Source organism: Solanum pennellii, chromosome 3, assembly GCF_001406875.1.
Source record: "Solanum pennellii chromosome 3, SPENNV200".
Taxonomy (NCBI): Eukaryota; Viridiplantae; Streptophyta; class Magnoliopsida; order Solanales; family Solanaceae; genus Solanum; species Solanum pennellii.
In genome coordinates this window covers 71,110,936-71,126,033 of record NC_028639.1, presented here as the reverse complement: position 1 = coordinate 71,126,033, position 15,098 = coordinate 71,110,936, and the positions used below count along the sequence as shown (strand labels likewise).

Genomic DNA, 15,098 nt, shown 5'->3' with positions numbered 1-15,098 from the left:
TGAAGAGGGTAATAGTGGTTACTGGTTACGTAGTTAAAAAGTTTGAAATTTGAAGGGGGAATAGTGGGTGGCAGTGGGGGAAAAAGTTAGAAAACAGAGAGAAGGCAATAAATGGGAGAGAGCTGGCAGATATATTATTATTGCCAGCATTTTGTAACGGGAAACGAGGAACTTCCCCTCCGTTTCTTTTTTCTTTCAAAAAAAAATAAAATATCATAATGCTTGTTTTTCTTTAAAAAAAAATAAAAAAATTACCTGGTACTTGTAAGGACAAAAAAAAAGTCGGTATCATGAGAAAGCTAGCCAAGTAAATTTTGAGGGATCACGAGTAAAAAGACAAATGAGAAATACACCAAAAGATACAAAGATTAAACATGGTTCGATCAATTGACCTACGTCTACAAAGAAGATGAACAATTCACTGTATAAATATAAGAGCACAAAAAATATAGAGAAAAACAATCTCAACCAATTCACTCGGAATACATGAGAGGTTCACACAAGTGATAACGTATCAAACTTATGTCCCACAAATTTTTTCCCTTATCAAAACTCTTAAGACTACATTGCGAATGTTGATTAAGTTATAAGGATACTGGTCAATCCAAATCTTTCTCCTAAAAAGAAAATCTATTTCTGGTAAAAAAAATCAAAGCAAATAAACCCAAACAATACTTACTTTTACTATATTTTCAAGACTTTCATTTTTTAGACGTCTAATTAAAAATAAATATAAACACTAACCACAATTTTAACCATCGAACCGAAGTAAAAGTCTGGAAATGCACCTTTGCCCTTAGATTACGTGAACTTGGGACATAAAAGCGTCTGTTCAGTGGCAGAAACGAAATCACACACCACACCGTGTCTCCGCAATTTATTTTCTGTTATGAAATCTTTGCTTTATGATTTATTTTAGCTAAACATCTGAACACGTAATAAAATATTATTTAAATCGTAAAACTTTATAAATATTCGAACTAATGAAGGCAGATATTATAACGACAGTAGAAAGTAAAGAGTATGAATACGAGTTAGATAGGAAGTTTGTTAATTACTATAACTAATTATGGCGTAGTTTCTTTGCTTTACTACACTTGTTTCTTCTAATTTGGTTGCTTTGCGGGATTGCCTTTCTTTATATTTTGTTTTATTGTAATTCAATTACTCTTTCTTCACGGGTGCCACCTTCAATTTTTCTTCCTACAAAAAAGATATCCACCCTCTCTCTTCTTTTTTTTCTATTGAAAAAAAAAAGACGTATCATTAGTATAGACATAACATCATATGACATAATTCAATCGTATGTATAGTGGCTAAATGGTCCATTCACAAACCATAGCTTTCCAAATGATTGATTATACTATATAAAATTATTGTAACTTCAATTGAGGGATTATTTAGACGTATAAATGGATCGATTCTCTTCTATACGTGAATTAGATACAAAAACCTATATACTTGAGCCTTTTTCTAGGGTATGGCTATTACAATATGAGTACTTACGATAATTTTTGCGTAATTATTTTATCGTCCAACATTGAAACTGGTATATATATATATAAAGATCATTTTTTCACACCATTATCACAAAAAATTCGTATCTACCTCAAATATTATATGTGTAGTACTAATTTTGAAAATTGGATTATATGCAGAATCGAGAATCTGAAGTTTATGAATCTTTATTACGACATTAGATTACTAGGATTATATGGAGGATTTGAAATCGGTGGTAAATAAACAATGAGAAGGAAAAGAATGGATCACAGGGCCTCACGTTTTTTAAAAAATGTTAACACATGTTTGATTGACAGAAGAAAAAAAAAAGAATAGTTTGGTTGGAATCTGAATGGCTAATTGCCAAAGAAAATATATAGATAGGCTCATCCATTTTTAGAATAATCGAAATGACAAATCATGAATGCACTTGACTCATATGTCATAAGGAGTTTTCAAATATCAATCATGTCACTACAAGGCCATGAAGAGAAAACGTTAAATTAGAATTTAAATTTTATAATTGATAGGGTTAATATAGCAATATCGAATTAAGATACGATAATAATTAAATTTATATTCAAAAATAAATATTTAATATATCAAGTATAAGCAATAGCAATTGAGATATTAAATTTCATAAATTTATTGATATTTTTCTCTTTTAGATGACCTAATTCATTATAATCAATTTTATTTAGTTCAAAATAAAAAAATAAGACCTCCAAAATTTAAAGTAAATGAACTTAAGTTCATCTAAATAAAATATAATCGAAGTCCCAAAAAAAGTTTATGGACCGGCAACTTTATCAAATGTTGAAAATCAGAGAATCGATCATGAGAAATATTTAAATTATAATGATGAGAATTATATGTGGACGACAAAATCATAGCATAGTAGTTAACCCCATTTTTAGTAACGCGATTAATGGTTAAATTAAACACATTGGTTAATTAATAATTAGTATTATTACTAAATAAACTATTGGACCAGCCGTGTTTCCTGTTCTCCACAATGTAACTTATTGGTTTGAGAACAAACCTATCCCCTTTTTTATACTTTCTCCGTTCTATAATAATTGTTTACTATATTAAAAACAGATATTTTATAATACTTTTTGATTTAGAAAATTAATATAATTTATTTTTGTTGGAGAATAAAATAATAATATTATATCTATTATTTATTATTTCTTAAAAAATATATTAAGTCAATAATAAATAAGTATTATCGAAAAGAATGAACTATTCGACAATTATGGTTTGGTGGACTTGAGAAGGAAGATACATTGACTTTTAAGGATAAAGCGGCACAATTAATTATTGTTTTGCAACATTATAATTTATTATTTATTTTTATTATTAATATTTTTAAAATATTATATTTTATTATATTATAACAAAATTAATATTTAATTTATTATTTATTAAAAAAATGTGTGAAATAAATATTGAACATGTAAAAATTTAAGCAAAAATAACCTATTATCCTATTGTTGGCCACCGTAATCTATATATTCTTTCTATATAGTACCAGCACCGTCTATTTATTACTCCATAATAAAATAGAAAAATATTTGCTAAGATTTTTCATTTCACGCTATATTATATTCTTTTTCCATGTAAAAGGAAATTGCCATCATTACGATTTACGATTTATCTCATTTTAAAATTCTAGTCTTAGAAATTATTTTTATCCAATTATCTATAGTATACATATGTTGGTCCTTTGATTATGAGAACAAAAATTTATTGTAAGGAATATAAAGAGTCTAGATTAACTTCATAAATGTCGGAGGAACACTCAATGATCTTGAATTTTCGACGATAAACATGTGAGAGCTAGTTCAGACTTCAGATAACATAACATAAGTTTATCTTATATCAGTATCATAACCAAATAGGGAATGTTAGGTATTACAGCATATATCATGAAGTGAAGATAGTTCAAAATTATACAAAAAGGTAATAAGTCATTTTTCGTTGAGCAACGTTGCGTATTATAACAAAAAAAAAAACTAAGATCTTTAAACCTTAGGCTAGTGATGTCTTGAAATACTTGTGTTTTTGAGACGTTTCATATGAATCAACTCATTTTGATTTGTTAAAATTAGCTAACGATTCAATTTTATCTGTAATTGTTATTTTATGCAAGGGAAAAAACAGTTGTAAAAATATTTCTCTAGGGTTTAGGGTTTTCAACTTATGGTAATTTAATTTACAAGGATTAGTAATAGTAAATCTAAATAATATCACCAAGAAATTACAGTTTAGTACCTTACCCACTATTTTGGTACTTACTGGGCTACGGCCCAGCCTTATCTCTAGCAAAAGCCCATCAAAAAGCCGTAAAGGTTAGTGAATGGGCCACTGGGCCAAGAATTATGTCCAATATTTCGGGTTGTAAACATTAACGCGGATAGCCACTTTTCAATTGTAAAATTGAAAAATAGTCAGTTTTTAATTTGTACAAATCGAAACTCCGAGATAATGACTATGTCTGCAATAATATAGAATAAGAAATAACTACTTAAAACAAAATTCCACATTTTGATGCTCGAATCGAAACATAATACACGGCTAATGACACTAATTTATTGATTTAGCCTATTTGATCTGTCCAAATTCAGTCCAATTTGTGATTTTGACACCTTTACTTTTGGTCATTGTAACTAAGCAAAATCAATCAAAATAACCCCAACACATAGGCAGATATCAACATACATTTTTCTCCATAAGGAAAAAGAATCTAATAGATGTTAAGTGAAACATAAGTTCTCTTTATTTTTCTATAAACTTAAAATACCATATGTGGCTACCAGTTAGTACATTAGAAAGAAATAAAAGTTCATGTATGTAAAGGGATTTATTAAAATCAAGCATAACTGGTATTAAATAGAAAGAAAAAGAACCTAAAACATCAATGATATGAAGGTACTTATGAAGGTAGTTCAAGCGTTCGATCGGAGTGAATTATAGAGATAGATCAGCCAAGTCAAATGATCTTGAAACAGCTCTACACCAAGAATCCGCCTTCTTTTTCCTCAATTCTTCTTCTAACACAGGTTTGAATATAGTTGCTTGCTTCAGCTTTTCCCCAGAAGCAAATATGTCATTCTCTGTGTAGACTCCAACAGCTAATCCAGCAGCATAAGCTGCCCCAAGAGCTGTTGTTTCTATATCAGCTGGTCTTACAACTGAACTACCCAACAAGTCAGCCTACATTATGTAAAATGTAAAATTAGGAGCTCGATACAGCACGTTAACTGAATCTAAACACTTTAAACAGTACATAGCTAAATGTATATTAGGAGTTGGATATTGAAAAAGGCCAATAAATCATTGAAAGAAGTTCAAAATCACGTGAGGGGCTGCAGAAGAGGAATAACGCGTGAAAATTGAAAGAGTAAATCAAACCTGAATTTGCATCAAAAGGTTGTTGATCGTAGCACCACCATCCACACGGAGTAAGAATTCTGTTTTGTCACTCTTAGCTTCATCTTTCTTTCCAGCGTCCTTGTGCATGGAATCAAGCACGTCTTTTACCTGGAAACACATGCTTTCAAGTACTGCCCTAGCAATGTGAGACTTGTTGGTGAATCTAGTTATACCAATACAAATCCCACGAGCATCATCACGCCACCACGGAGCAAACAATCCATTAAATGCTGGAACGAAATACACTCCTCCTGTTGAGGAAACTTTTGATGCCAACTCCTCAATTTCGCTGGCGGAGCTGATAATGCCAAGACTGTCTCTTAGCCACTGAACTGCAGCACCAGCAATGGCAATGGAGCCTTCTAAAGCATAATTGACAGGTGCTTTTGGCCCCAGCTTATATGCTACTGTGCTTAGTAGCCCATGGTTTGACTTAACTACCTCTTCACCTGTGTTCAAAAGTATGAAAGCTCCTGTTCCATACGTGCTTTTAGCCTCACCTTTTCGACAGGATTGACCCACCATTGCTGCATGCTGATCACCAAGACATCCCGAGATAGGGATTCCTGTGATTGGCCATCCTTTAGCAATGTTTCCAATAATCTCAGAATTGCTAATAATCTTTGGCAGCATCTTTGCAGAAATTCCTAAGGTGTCTAGTGTGGACTTATCCCAGTCAAGGGTCTTAAGATTCATCAGCATAGTTCTCGAAGCATTGGAAATATCAGTGACATGTAAACCCTTCTCCACACCTCCTGTTAGGTTCCAAATTAACCAGGTGTCGATAGTTCCAAATATGGCATCCCCTTTTTTAACAGCTTCATTTAACCCATCCACATTATCCAACAGCCACAGAAGCTTCAATGCACTGAAATAAGTGCTTATAGGCAAACCACAACTCTCAACAAAATGCGTACGTCCCCCTGGCAATTCTTTCTCCAATTTTCTGATACCAAACAAATTATTCACAAAAAAAAAAGTCAATACGCATTGGATTAAGAAACACAATAAGTTCAAGACTTAAGAATTGGAAATGAAACTCCAAAAGAGTGATCAGTGAGAACACAAACAACTGCGGAGATTCATTTTTCTGATACCGAACAAATTATTGTATCAAAAAGTCAACATGCTTTGGATTTAATAGTAACAAACACAATTAGTTCAAACCTTGGAAGGAAAACTCGATCAATGAGAAAGCAAACAACCATGGAGACCCCATTTCCCAACTAACATACAAAAAATCACAACTCAGCCTTAAATTATCACACCATACTCAACCTCAAAACAACAGTAAACAAGAGTCCATTTAGAATTTTGCCAGTACACCCCCTAATTCAGAAGAAATACACTCCTTATGTGAATATGTACACAAGATATGTTTTGGCTGCTACAGCGAAATATTATTATGGATCATCAATTCCAAAAAAAAAACTGGCCCTACTGTACTACAATTACTCCCAAACTAGTTAGGGTAGCTTTATGGAATTTCTACCTAAATCTGCTCCTTTTAGTAATTTTTCATCAATACTATTCAACAGTCATCCATAAATATATACATTTAGAGGAAAAACAAACTGATATTAATTAAATTTGGTTCAAAATCAAGAAACAGAAAAAAGTAGAGAATTGATAAAAAAAATTTTAAAAGACCTGCAAATAGAACTGGTACGTGCATCCATCCAAACAATGGCGTTATAAAGAGGAAGGCCAGTGGATTTGCTCCATACAACAGTAGTCTCTCTCTGATTTGTAATACCAATAGCTTTCAATCCACTATCCACGTTATGTCCATTAGCAGTAGCCTTATCAAGAGCCCTTGCCATACAGATCCTCACACTCTCAACAATTTCCATTGGGTCATGTTCCACCCATCTACATATATGCATGAAAATCAAAGAAACCCAATTTTCAAAATCCAAAAAAAAGATTGAATCTTTAATGAAAAGAAAATCAAAAGACGAGTGATTAGTGATTACCCTGCTTGTGGATAAAACTGAGTGAACTCAACCTGGTGAGATCCAACAGCACGAGCAAAACGATCGTAGAATATGAATCGAGTACTAGTGGTTCCTTGATCAATGGAACCAATAAACACCTCTGAATCAGACATTCTTCTTCTTTCTATCAAATGAACAAGAGAAAATTGAGAAGAACAGAGCTTTGTGTGTGTATAAAAATGAAATCTTGGAAAAGTCAGAAGAGGATAGAAGTGAGGAGAGCCGGTTTTTGTGGAATAATAGTAGTAAGCAAATATTTTCTTGAAAATGTTGAAATGTTACACATTTATCCTTATAAGAAATTTTCGTACCAATAATTCTTATTCGTTTCGGACTCTTAATTTATTTGGTCCGATTAAAATAATAATTGGCATACTAAGTTTATTATTTTATTTTAATTGATTTATAAAAAAATTTAAGATTATTTTATCAATTATAGAAGATTTACTTATTTTAATTTATCAAAAATATAAAAAGACAGCTACGAAATCAAAATTGAACAAATAAAAAAAAGACGATCGAGTAATTTATTATGGTTAAATAATAAAGATTACGTTAAGAACAAGGGAGAGTGTTGACTTTGATGATGGGTCATCGGTGGTTATTTTTTTCCAAGAAAATTTATTTCTAATTTATTACCCACTTTGTCTAGCTTACCATTTTTAGCCCATCTACAAAAAAATGATTTCTCTAAAGTAGAAATATGATTGGTGTATATCTTAAATTATTATTTTTTTTATAAATTATTTAATTGAAGATAAGTTATGTTGGAATTAATATTTTAATATGTTGTATTAAGAATTTATATAAAACTATTAATTTAAAAGTGATGCATGAAAAGATTTTGTGATGATATTTTTATTATTTTAGTTACTTTATCCTGTAAAAAATTATTCCATAACGATTATTTCATTTAGAGATAGGAATAACTTATTCTTATTATTAATTATCAATTTTAAATAAATTATTTCAAACTTTCTAATCAAATTTACATTAAGTATATCTACTCAGTGGACATACTTATCCAATTATTTCAAGAGGATCAATCATATATCAAATTATATTTATATGAATTCAAATAAATATATTGTACTTAATATATTTATGGAATAAATTAGTACTATATTGAATTTCTAATTGCAACAAATAGAGTAAAATTGGGGAGTAATTGGTCATTAATGCTGGCAGCCGGCCAACCTCAACGGCAATTTGTTATTGTTTCCTATCTACTCTTTAATTCTTCATTTTTTTTTATTTTTTTTTTTGGAGTTTGCTAACGTAATGTGAGTTCGACTTTACACACCTTTCCTATGACTTCCATTAACGTTGTTTTCAACCTTTTCGAGAATGTTCACGTGATAAAATTTTAGTGTCTTATTTGATTGTTAAGTTTTTAACAACTTATTCTACCGTTTATATTACTATCAATCCTATGATAACTTTTGTTTCCAATCATACAACTCCTTGCATTATTATCATAACATCGAAAAATTTCAACGGGATCATCACTTTTAAGACTCACCTATCTTATATATTGTTTGAACAAATATAAAACGTGTAATATTACCTTTGAGTTTTTTTAATACAAAGTTCATATTAAAAAAAATTAATTTTAGCCTTAATTCGTTGCAAAGTATTCATTGATTATATTAAGATTAGGCAATAATGATTTTTTCAATTTAATTGGCTAAAAATATTAAGATTTCTATCATAATAATCCGAACTCATCAATTAAATTGGAGCAGCATAATTGTATTATTGGGCCAATGGTGTCAAATTTGAGGAGATAAGGGAATCCTCTTTAAATATTCATTAGTAGCCCAAATCAACCAATGCATTTTTTGGGCTAAATTAGATGGGGTCCGCAGCAAGCCACCAGGGCCAGCAGAGTTTAAAATGGGCCTGGCCCATTCTTCTCTAAGAGATATAAGGACAAATTATCATCCCTTTTTCTATACCTCATTCGAACTTATAAGTACCTATAATTACTCATTCGAATTAATACATGTAATTTGTTAAATTATCACAAATATTCACAAACAATTTTGGTAAAAAAACTACATGCAATCAATGCATGCCTTTCTTGAAGGTAAATAATGTATATTACCATATCTTTTAGTACGTAATGAATTAGGTGAACAATGAATTGTGAAAATTGTAGGTCAATAAGTTTTCTTTCAAATGCCACATATTTTGTGTCATTTAATATTTAAAATAAAGCATTATGACCATTTTACTTGAGACTACCGTAAATGAGAGAAACTTCGAATGTTCATAATTTTGATTTTTTAAGTTAGTTTCAGATATAGAAAAACTCTATTTTATGGTCCATACCTCCTTTGAACTTATAAATACCCATAATTACCCAATCGAACTAACACATATAATTTATTAAATCATCACAAATACAGTTCTGATAAAAAAAACTACATGCAATCAATACGTGCCTCTCTAAAAGGCAAACAATGTATACTACCATATCTTTTAGTACGTAATGAATTAGATGAGACATTACATATGAAAATTGTAGGTCAATGAGTTTTCTTTCAAATGCCACCAATTTAGTATCATTTAATGTTTAAAGTAAAGCATCATGACCATTTTATAATAGACTAGTGTAGTTGTAAATAAGAGAAACTTCGAAAATTCATAATTTTTGCTATAGACTTTACTTTCGGGTATAGAAAAACTCTATTTAATGTTCCATACCACATTTGAACTTATAAGTACCTGTAATTATCCATTCGAACCAACACACATTACTTATTAAATCATCACAAACACCCAAAATTTTTTTTTTATCAAAAAACTACTTGAAATCAATGTGTACCTCTCTTGAAGGTAAACAATGTATACTGCCATATCTTTTAGTACGTAATATATTAGGTGAGTCATGATATATGAAGATAGTAGTTCAATGAGTTTTCTTTAAAATATTTCCAATATTGTATCATTTAATATAGTGGCGGAGCTAGAATTTGTCCAAGGGGTGTCAAAATCTAAAGAAATAAGATCGTGTAGAAGTCAAAGAGTGTCAATGTGTAATATACAGATACATAAGAATTAATGAAAAATAAATATTTTGGGAGAGAAAAAATATACGTATCAAAAGAATTCAAGAAAATATAAGAGACAAACAAAGAAAAGAAGTCTATTATAAAATGATTGACAAATAAAAATGAGAAATAAAAAAATAATAATAAAACAATAAATTTTACCTTTTCAAGAAAAAAAGAGGAGCAATCAAACGTGTTTATGGAAAAATAAATAAGGGGGAGAAAAATACTTTACCTTTTTCGAGAAAAAAAGAGAGCAATCAAACGTGTTTAGAGAAAAATAAAGGGAAGTAAAAAATATGTAATATATATTACATAAAAAATAAAATCTAAAGAAATAAAATCCTACAGAAGTTAAGGAGTGTCAATATGTAATGTATATATAAAATATTTTTATTCTAGCTACACAATGCATCTTTTCGACGACCGACACCCCTTCACTACATGTGGCTCCGCCACTGATTTAATATTTAAGGTAGAACATTATGATAATTTTATCAGAGACTAGTGTAGTTGTAAATAAGAAAAAGTTTGAAATTTCATAATATTAGCTTTACATGTTTGTTTCGCGTATATAAAAACTCTATTTCACGATTCATACCTCATTTTTGGAACTTATAAATACCCATAATTACCCATTCGAACTAACACAAATACATTATTAAATCATCACAAACACCCACAAAATATTTTGGTCAAAATACTACATGCATTTAATGTGTGACTCTCTTAAAGACAAACAATGTATACTATCATATATACACAAAAATAATTTTTTTTAAGGCAAACAATGTATACTATCATATATACACAAAAATAAAATTAAAAAAAATAATTCAATTCCACAAATTATGAAATTCAACAATTAATTGAACAAGAACAATATTATATAAAAAAGATTATTATTAGAAGTATCCATTAATAAACACATTGTTATATTTGATTTTCATAAACAAATTAAATTAAAAAGAAGAACAGAAAATTTGGGAGAGAAACAAATATACGTATCAAAAGAATTCAAAAAAGTAAAGGAGACAAAAAAGAAAAAAATCTATTATAAAATGATTGACAAATAAAAAGGAGAAATAAAAAAAGAATAACAAAATAATAAATTTTACTTTTTTCAAGAAAGAAAAGATGAGAAATCAAACCTGTTTAGAGAAAAATAAATAAAGAGAAGAAAGATACTTACTTTACCTTTTCAAGAAAAAAAGAAAGCAAATCACAAGGGGGAGAAAAATACTTTACCTTTTCAAGCAATCAAACGTGTTTAGAGAAAATAAAAAAAATAAAAAAAAAAGAATTTTTTTTTCAATAAATAAAAAATGAATTATTTTTTATCAATTTAGTTTATAAATTGTCATGTTATATCATTTATTCTTTTCGATTGAAATTCACGATCCAAAAGTTTGAAGGTGAAATAACTAAATTATCCTCGAAACAAAAATTGTACGATTGGCATTAAAAATTGCCAAATGCAACAAAACATTTGGAAGTTGGCTGATATCGTGACAAAGGTCTTTCATAATAATCATATTTGTTATTGGTGGGGTTGCAATTAACATGTTCATTTTCACTGCAATTGACAAAAAATGGAACTTGGCATCCTTAAAAGGTCTAAAAGGCTAATAAAATGACATATCCGTTATCCCATGATAGAGAGGCACGCTATTCAATACAAGCCGACGTCATACGCCAACTTTAACTGTTACAAAGATTTCGAGTTCAAATTTTTAGCTAATCAAAAGAGTATTATTCTTTGAGTGAGGTTTAAAATGAATAAATTTAAATTAGTTGAAAGCTAAAAAATGAAAAATCATAAAGAATACATGAGAAGGATAGTGAAATTATTTGTACTGTCTTTTGTTTTATAAAGTATGATTCAGTTTGACTTGACACGAAATTTAAGAAAATAAAGAAGACTTTAAAATCTTATGGTCCTGATAAAGTTATGTCACATGTACAAAATTGTCCTTTAATCTTGTGGTCTTAAACATGTCATGTATAGAACTGAAATTAAAATGTTACCAAAACAATAAAAAGATAATTTTTTTTAAATAGACTAAAAAATAAATAAGGTCCTTTTTTTTTAAACGAAAGTATCTACTATATGTTAATTATGGAATTAATGAATTTGTTCACTTTTGTTTTAATATATAAATTAAGTTAAGCACGATTTTTAAAAATATATAGAAAAGATATTGAAATTTGAGATTTAAAATAAGAAAAATATTAATATTTATTTATTATTATTATCTCAAAATGTGTCAATTAGAAAAATTAGCTAAACGTAACTTTTTGCAACAAAGTTTAAACAAATGAAAAATAAAAGTAATCAAACAAATAAAATATGAAGAAATATAATTGTAGTATTACGAGTAAAATTTGATTATTCTCTCATAAGATATTTATTCATGACTCGAGGACCGTTTGTGTTGTATTTCTTGACTAGGAATGATTTGGACTCTACATAATTTGAGGGTCATTAGTGACGTATTTCGTAAACTATAATTATTTGGACTTGATCAACATAATTTGATGGCCGCTAGTAGCGTATTTCTAAAATTAAGATAATTTGAACTTGATATTCATAATTCGATAGTTGTTAAAGACGTATTTCTCGATCTTTTCAAGGGAATATATCAAGAGAATATAGTAATCTTTATATGAACTTGAAATAGCGTTTAGGATTAAGTATCTAATTGAAATTAAAAACACTTTATATAGTCCTAACTCAAATTGAATACGTTATTTTATAAAATTTTAATTTTTACACTGATATTTCATTAAATTAAATTAAATAAATAAATGGTGAAGTGCAAAAAAAGTATCAAAACAAATGGAATACTTTTTATTGAGAAATGAGTAACGATAGAATTTGTTTAAATGCAAAGTTCAATAACAATTGACAGATGCGACGACACACTTGTAAGTTATTAGGATCATTACAAAGGCCTCCACAATCATTTGTTGGTTAAATTATGTTTGAATCATTGTCATTCATTATATTATATTGTATTGTATTGTTTTTATATTTATACTATTTATTTTGATTATTACTTAAATATATTGTATTATATTGTTAAATTTTGTTGTTACGTAACAATAGAAATTCCTATTTTATGGAACAATCAATTTAGTTTGTTCTTATTGTTACTTAATTTCGTTTTTCAATTATGTCTTTACATAATATTTCAAAATATTATTGTATTCTTTACCTTAATTATTTAAACCTAGTCAGATCTTCTACCCTAGAATAATTAAGGATATTTAAGTAAATTTATAAATTACAATAATAAATAATACAATTTAGCCAGACATTGTATCTACTATCTACCATACAATTCAATATAATAGAGTATAATATAATACAATATATTATGGAACAATTTATGAATAACAATGATCCAAACAAAGTTTTGAAGATTATCATTTGTCACTACAATTTGTTGCCCTTGAGAACACTATTATTGGTCATTATTTATATTCACTATTAGCTATTATACGTAACATCATCGTTAACATTATTTTCAATTATGATTTTCATAATAAATAATGATTATCGTTATATATCATTAATCATCTTCATATTTGTTATCATAATTAACTATTATTATCATTTACTATAATTATCAATTGTTATCATTAACTATCACTATCAACCACCGTTATCAGTTCTCGTCATTAATAATCAGCCATTCACCACATATTTTTATTTGTATTTATTACATAATATTAAAATTAATTTGATATTTTAATATTAATTTTTTAATGATTAAATTTTAAACAAAAATAAGTTTTGCATTTTTAGATGATTGAAAAAGAATAATCTTAATTATTTAGTTTTCACATCTTAATATACTATTGTTATTTAGGTTAAGGTATCCAATTACCTTTTTTGGGACAAGTTAATTGGTGTTCTTATTATAATTTTAAATCTTCTCCCAAAAATACTAGTATTATTTTCTAGAAAGCCTCATCTATTCTTTTGGATTTATTTTACTTGATTTGTACTATATAATATTTTTTCAAAATTTGTAAACATTTACCAAAACATATAATTTGTGATGATATTAAAGAATGTATCACACGAAAGTTCTACATAATTTGAAGTAATAAGTATGTTTACTTGTTGTGATTGGATTTTTTTTGATATTTTATAAATCATATGAAATATAAATTATATTTTACGTAATTAAAAAAAAAGTATGAAAAGTTAGCCAAATACACAATGAAACTTAATCAAAACTTTTACCAAATCTATTATTCAAAATTTTGAAAAAATCATAATCAATCGCCATCTTAATCTTAATATCATGATTTAATACTATTTTTTATTTAATTTCAAATTATTATAAATTTATATCTTTAATATGTCATAAAATAATATTTGAATTAAAAAAAAATTATGTAAAAAATTTAATCTGCCTAACCCCAAAACTTATACACCCCTTTTTTGATACGAAAGGCATGCTATAAGTTGTCATCCCCCGTTTACAACGTGTCATTTTTTGTTTTACTAATCCTTCCACTATTCATGGAGTTACCAAATTTCACGGTAATTTTTAATTAAAAAAAAATTAAAAGTGGTTTTCTTAATCCTCTAAAAACAAACAAAAAATAAAATAAAAATTGAAATAATAAAAAGGGTATATCCGATGAGAGGCGTGCACGCCATTCAACACAAGAGGACGTCAGGCACCGTCATCTAATTTTAAATCTTCTTAAATATTAATCGAAATTAAGGCATATATAAATATAAGATCTGCATAAATAGATTTCTAAATTTATTGAGTTTTTTCTTCAGGTAGCTCAATTATATTATTTTTCTATTGTATTATTAAATCGCTCATAATTTATTCCGTTTAAACAAATATTGTTGGCTGATGTGAAACCAAATTTGTGAGGATATTAACAGAGGATACAATTAATCCAATTGATAGTGAAAATGTTCGAAAATAATTGTGTTTTACTGAAGTCATTTGAACACATTGGAAAATAAATGAGACGAACACGGTTTTTCTTTATTTCTTCAATGAAAATCATTACAACTCAAACACAATTGAAGACATTTACAATAGAAAAGACGATCAAAATCAACCAACAA

The 15,098-nt window shown here is 28.1% G+C and overlaps 1 protein-coding gene across 1 annotated transcript; it reads right to left on the bottom strand.

Moving 5' to 3' along the window:
• Positions 1-4,257: 4,257 nt before the first annotated feature.
• LOC107015452 (glycerol kinase) lies at positions 4,258-7,202 on the bottom strand. The gene is made up of 4 exons (XM_015215719.2): positions 6,915-7,202; positions 6,589-6,810; positions 4,918-5,884; positions 4,258-4,719 (listed from the first exon to the last, which is right to left on the bottom strand). The coding sequence occupies exons 1-4, from the start codon at positions 7,046-7,048 to the stop codon at positions 4,474-4,476; spliced, it is 1,569 nt and encodes a 522-aa protein (XP_015071205.1). The 5' UTR covers positions 7,049-7,202; the 3' UTR covers positions 4,258-4,473.
• Positions 7,203-15,098: the final 7,896 nt, after the last annotated feature.

Excerpts from the sequence above, each read along its gene's own strand:
- LOC107015452 (XM_015215719.2), bottom strand. The coding sequence starts at position 7,048 with ATGTCTGATTCAGAGGTGTTTATTGGTTCCATTGATCAAGGAACCACT. Across the intron at positions 5,885-6,588 it reads CGTACCAGTTCTATTTGCAG|AAAATTGGAGAAAGAATTGC; the intron begins GTCTTTTAAAAT and ends GTTTGGTATCAG. Across the intron at positions 4,720-4,917 it reads ACCTTTTGATGCAAATTCAG|GCTGACTTGTTGGGTAGTTC; the intron begins GTTTGATTTACT and ends TACATAATGTAG.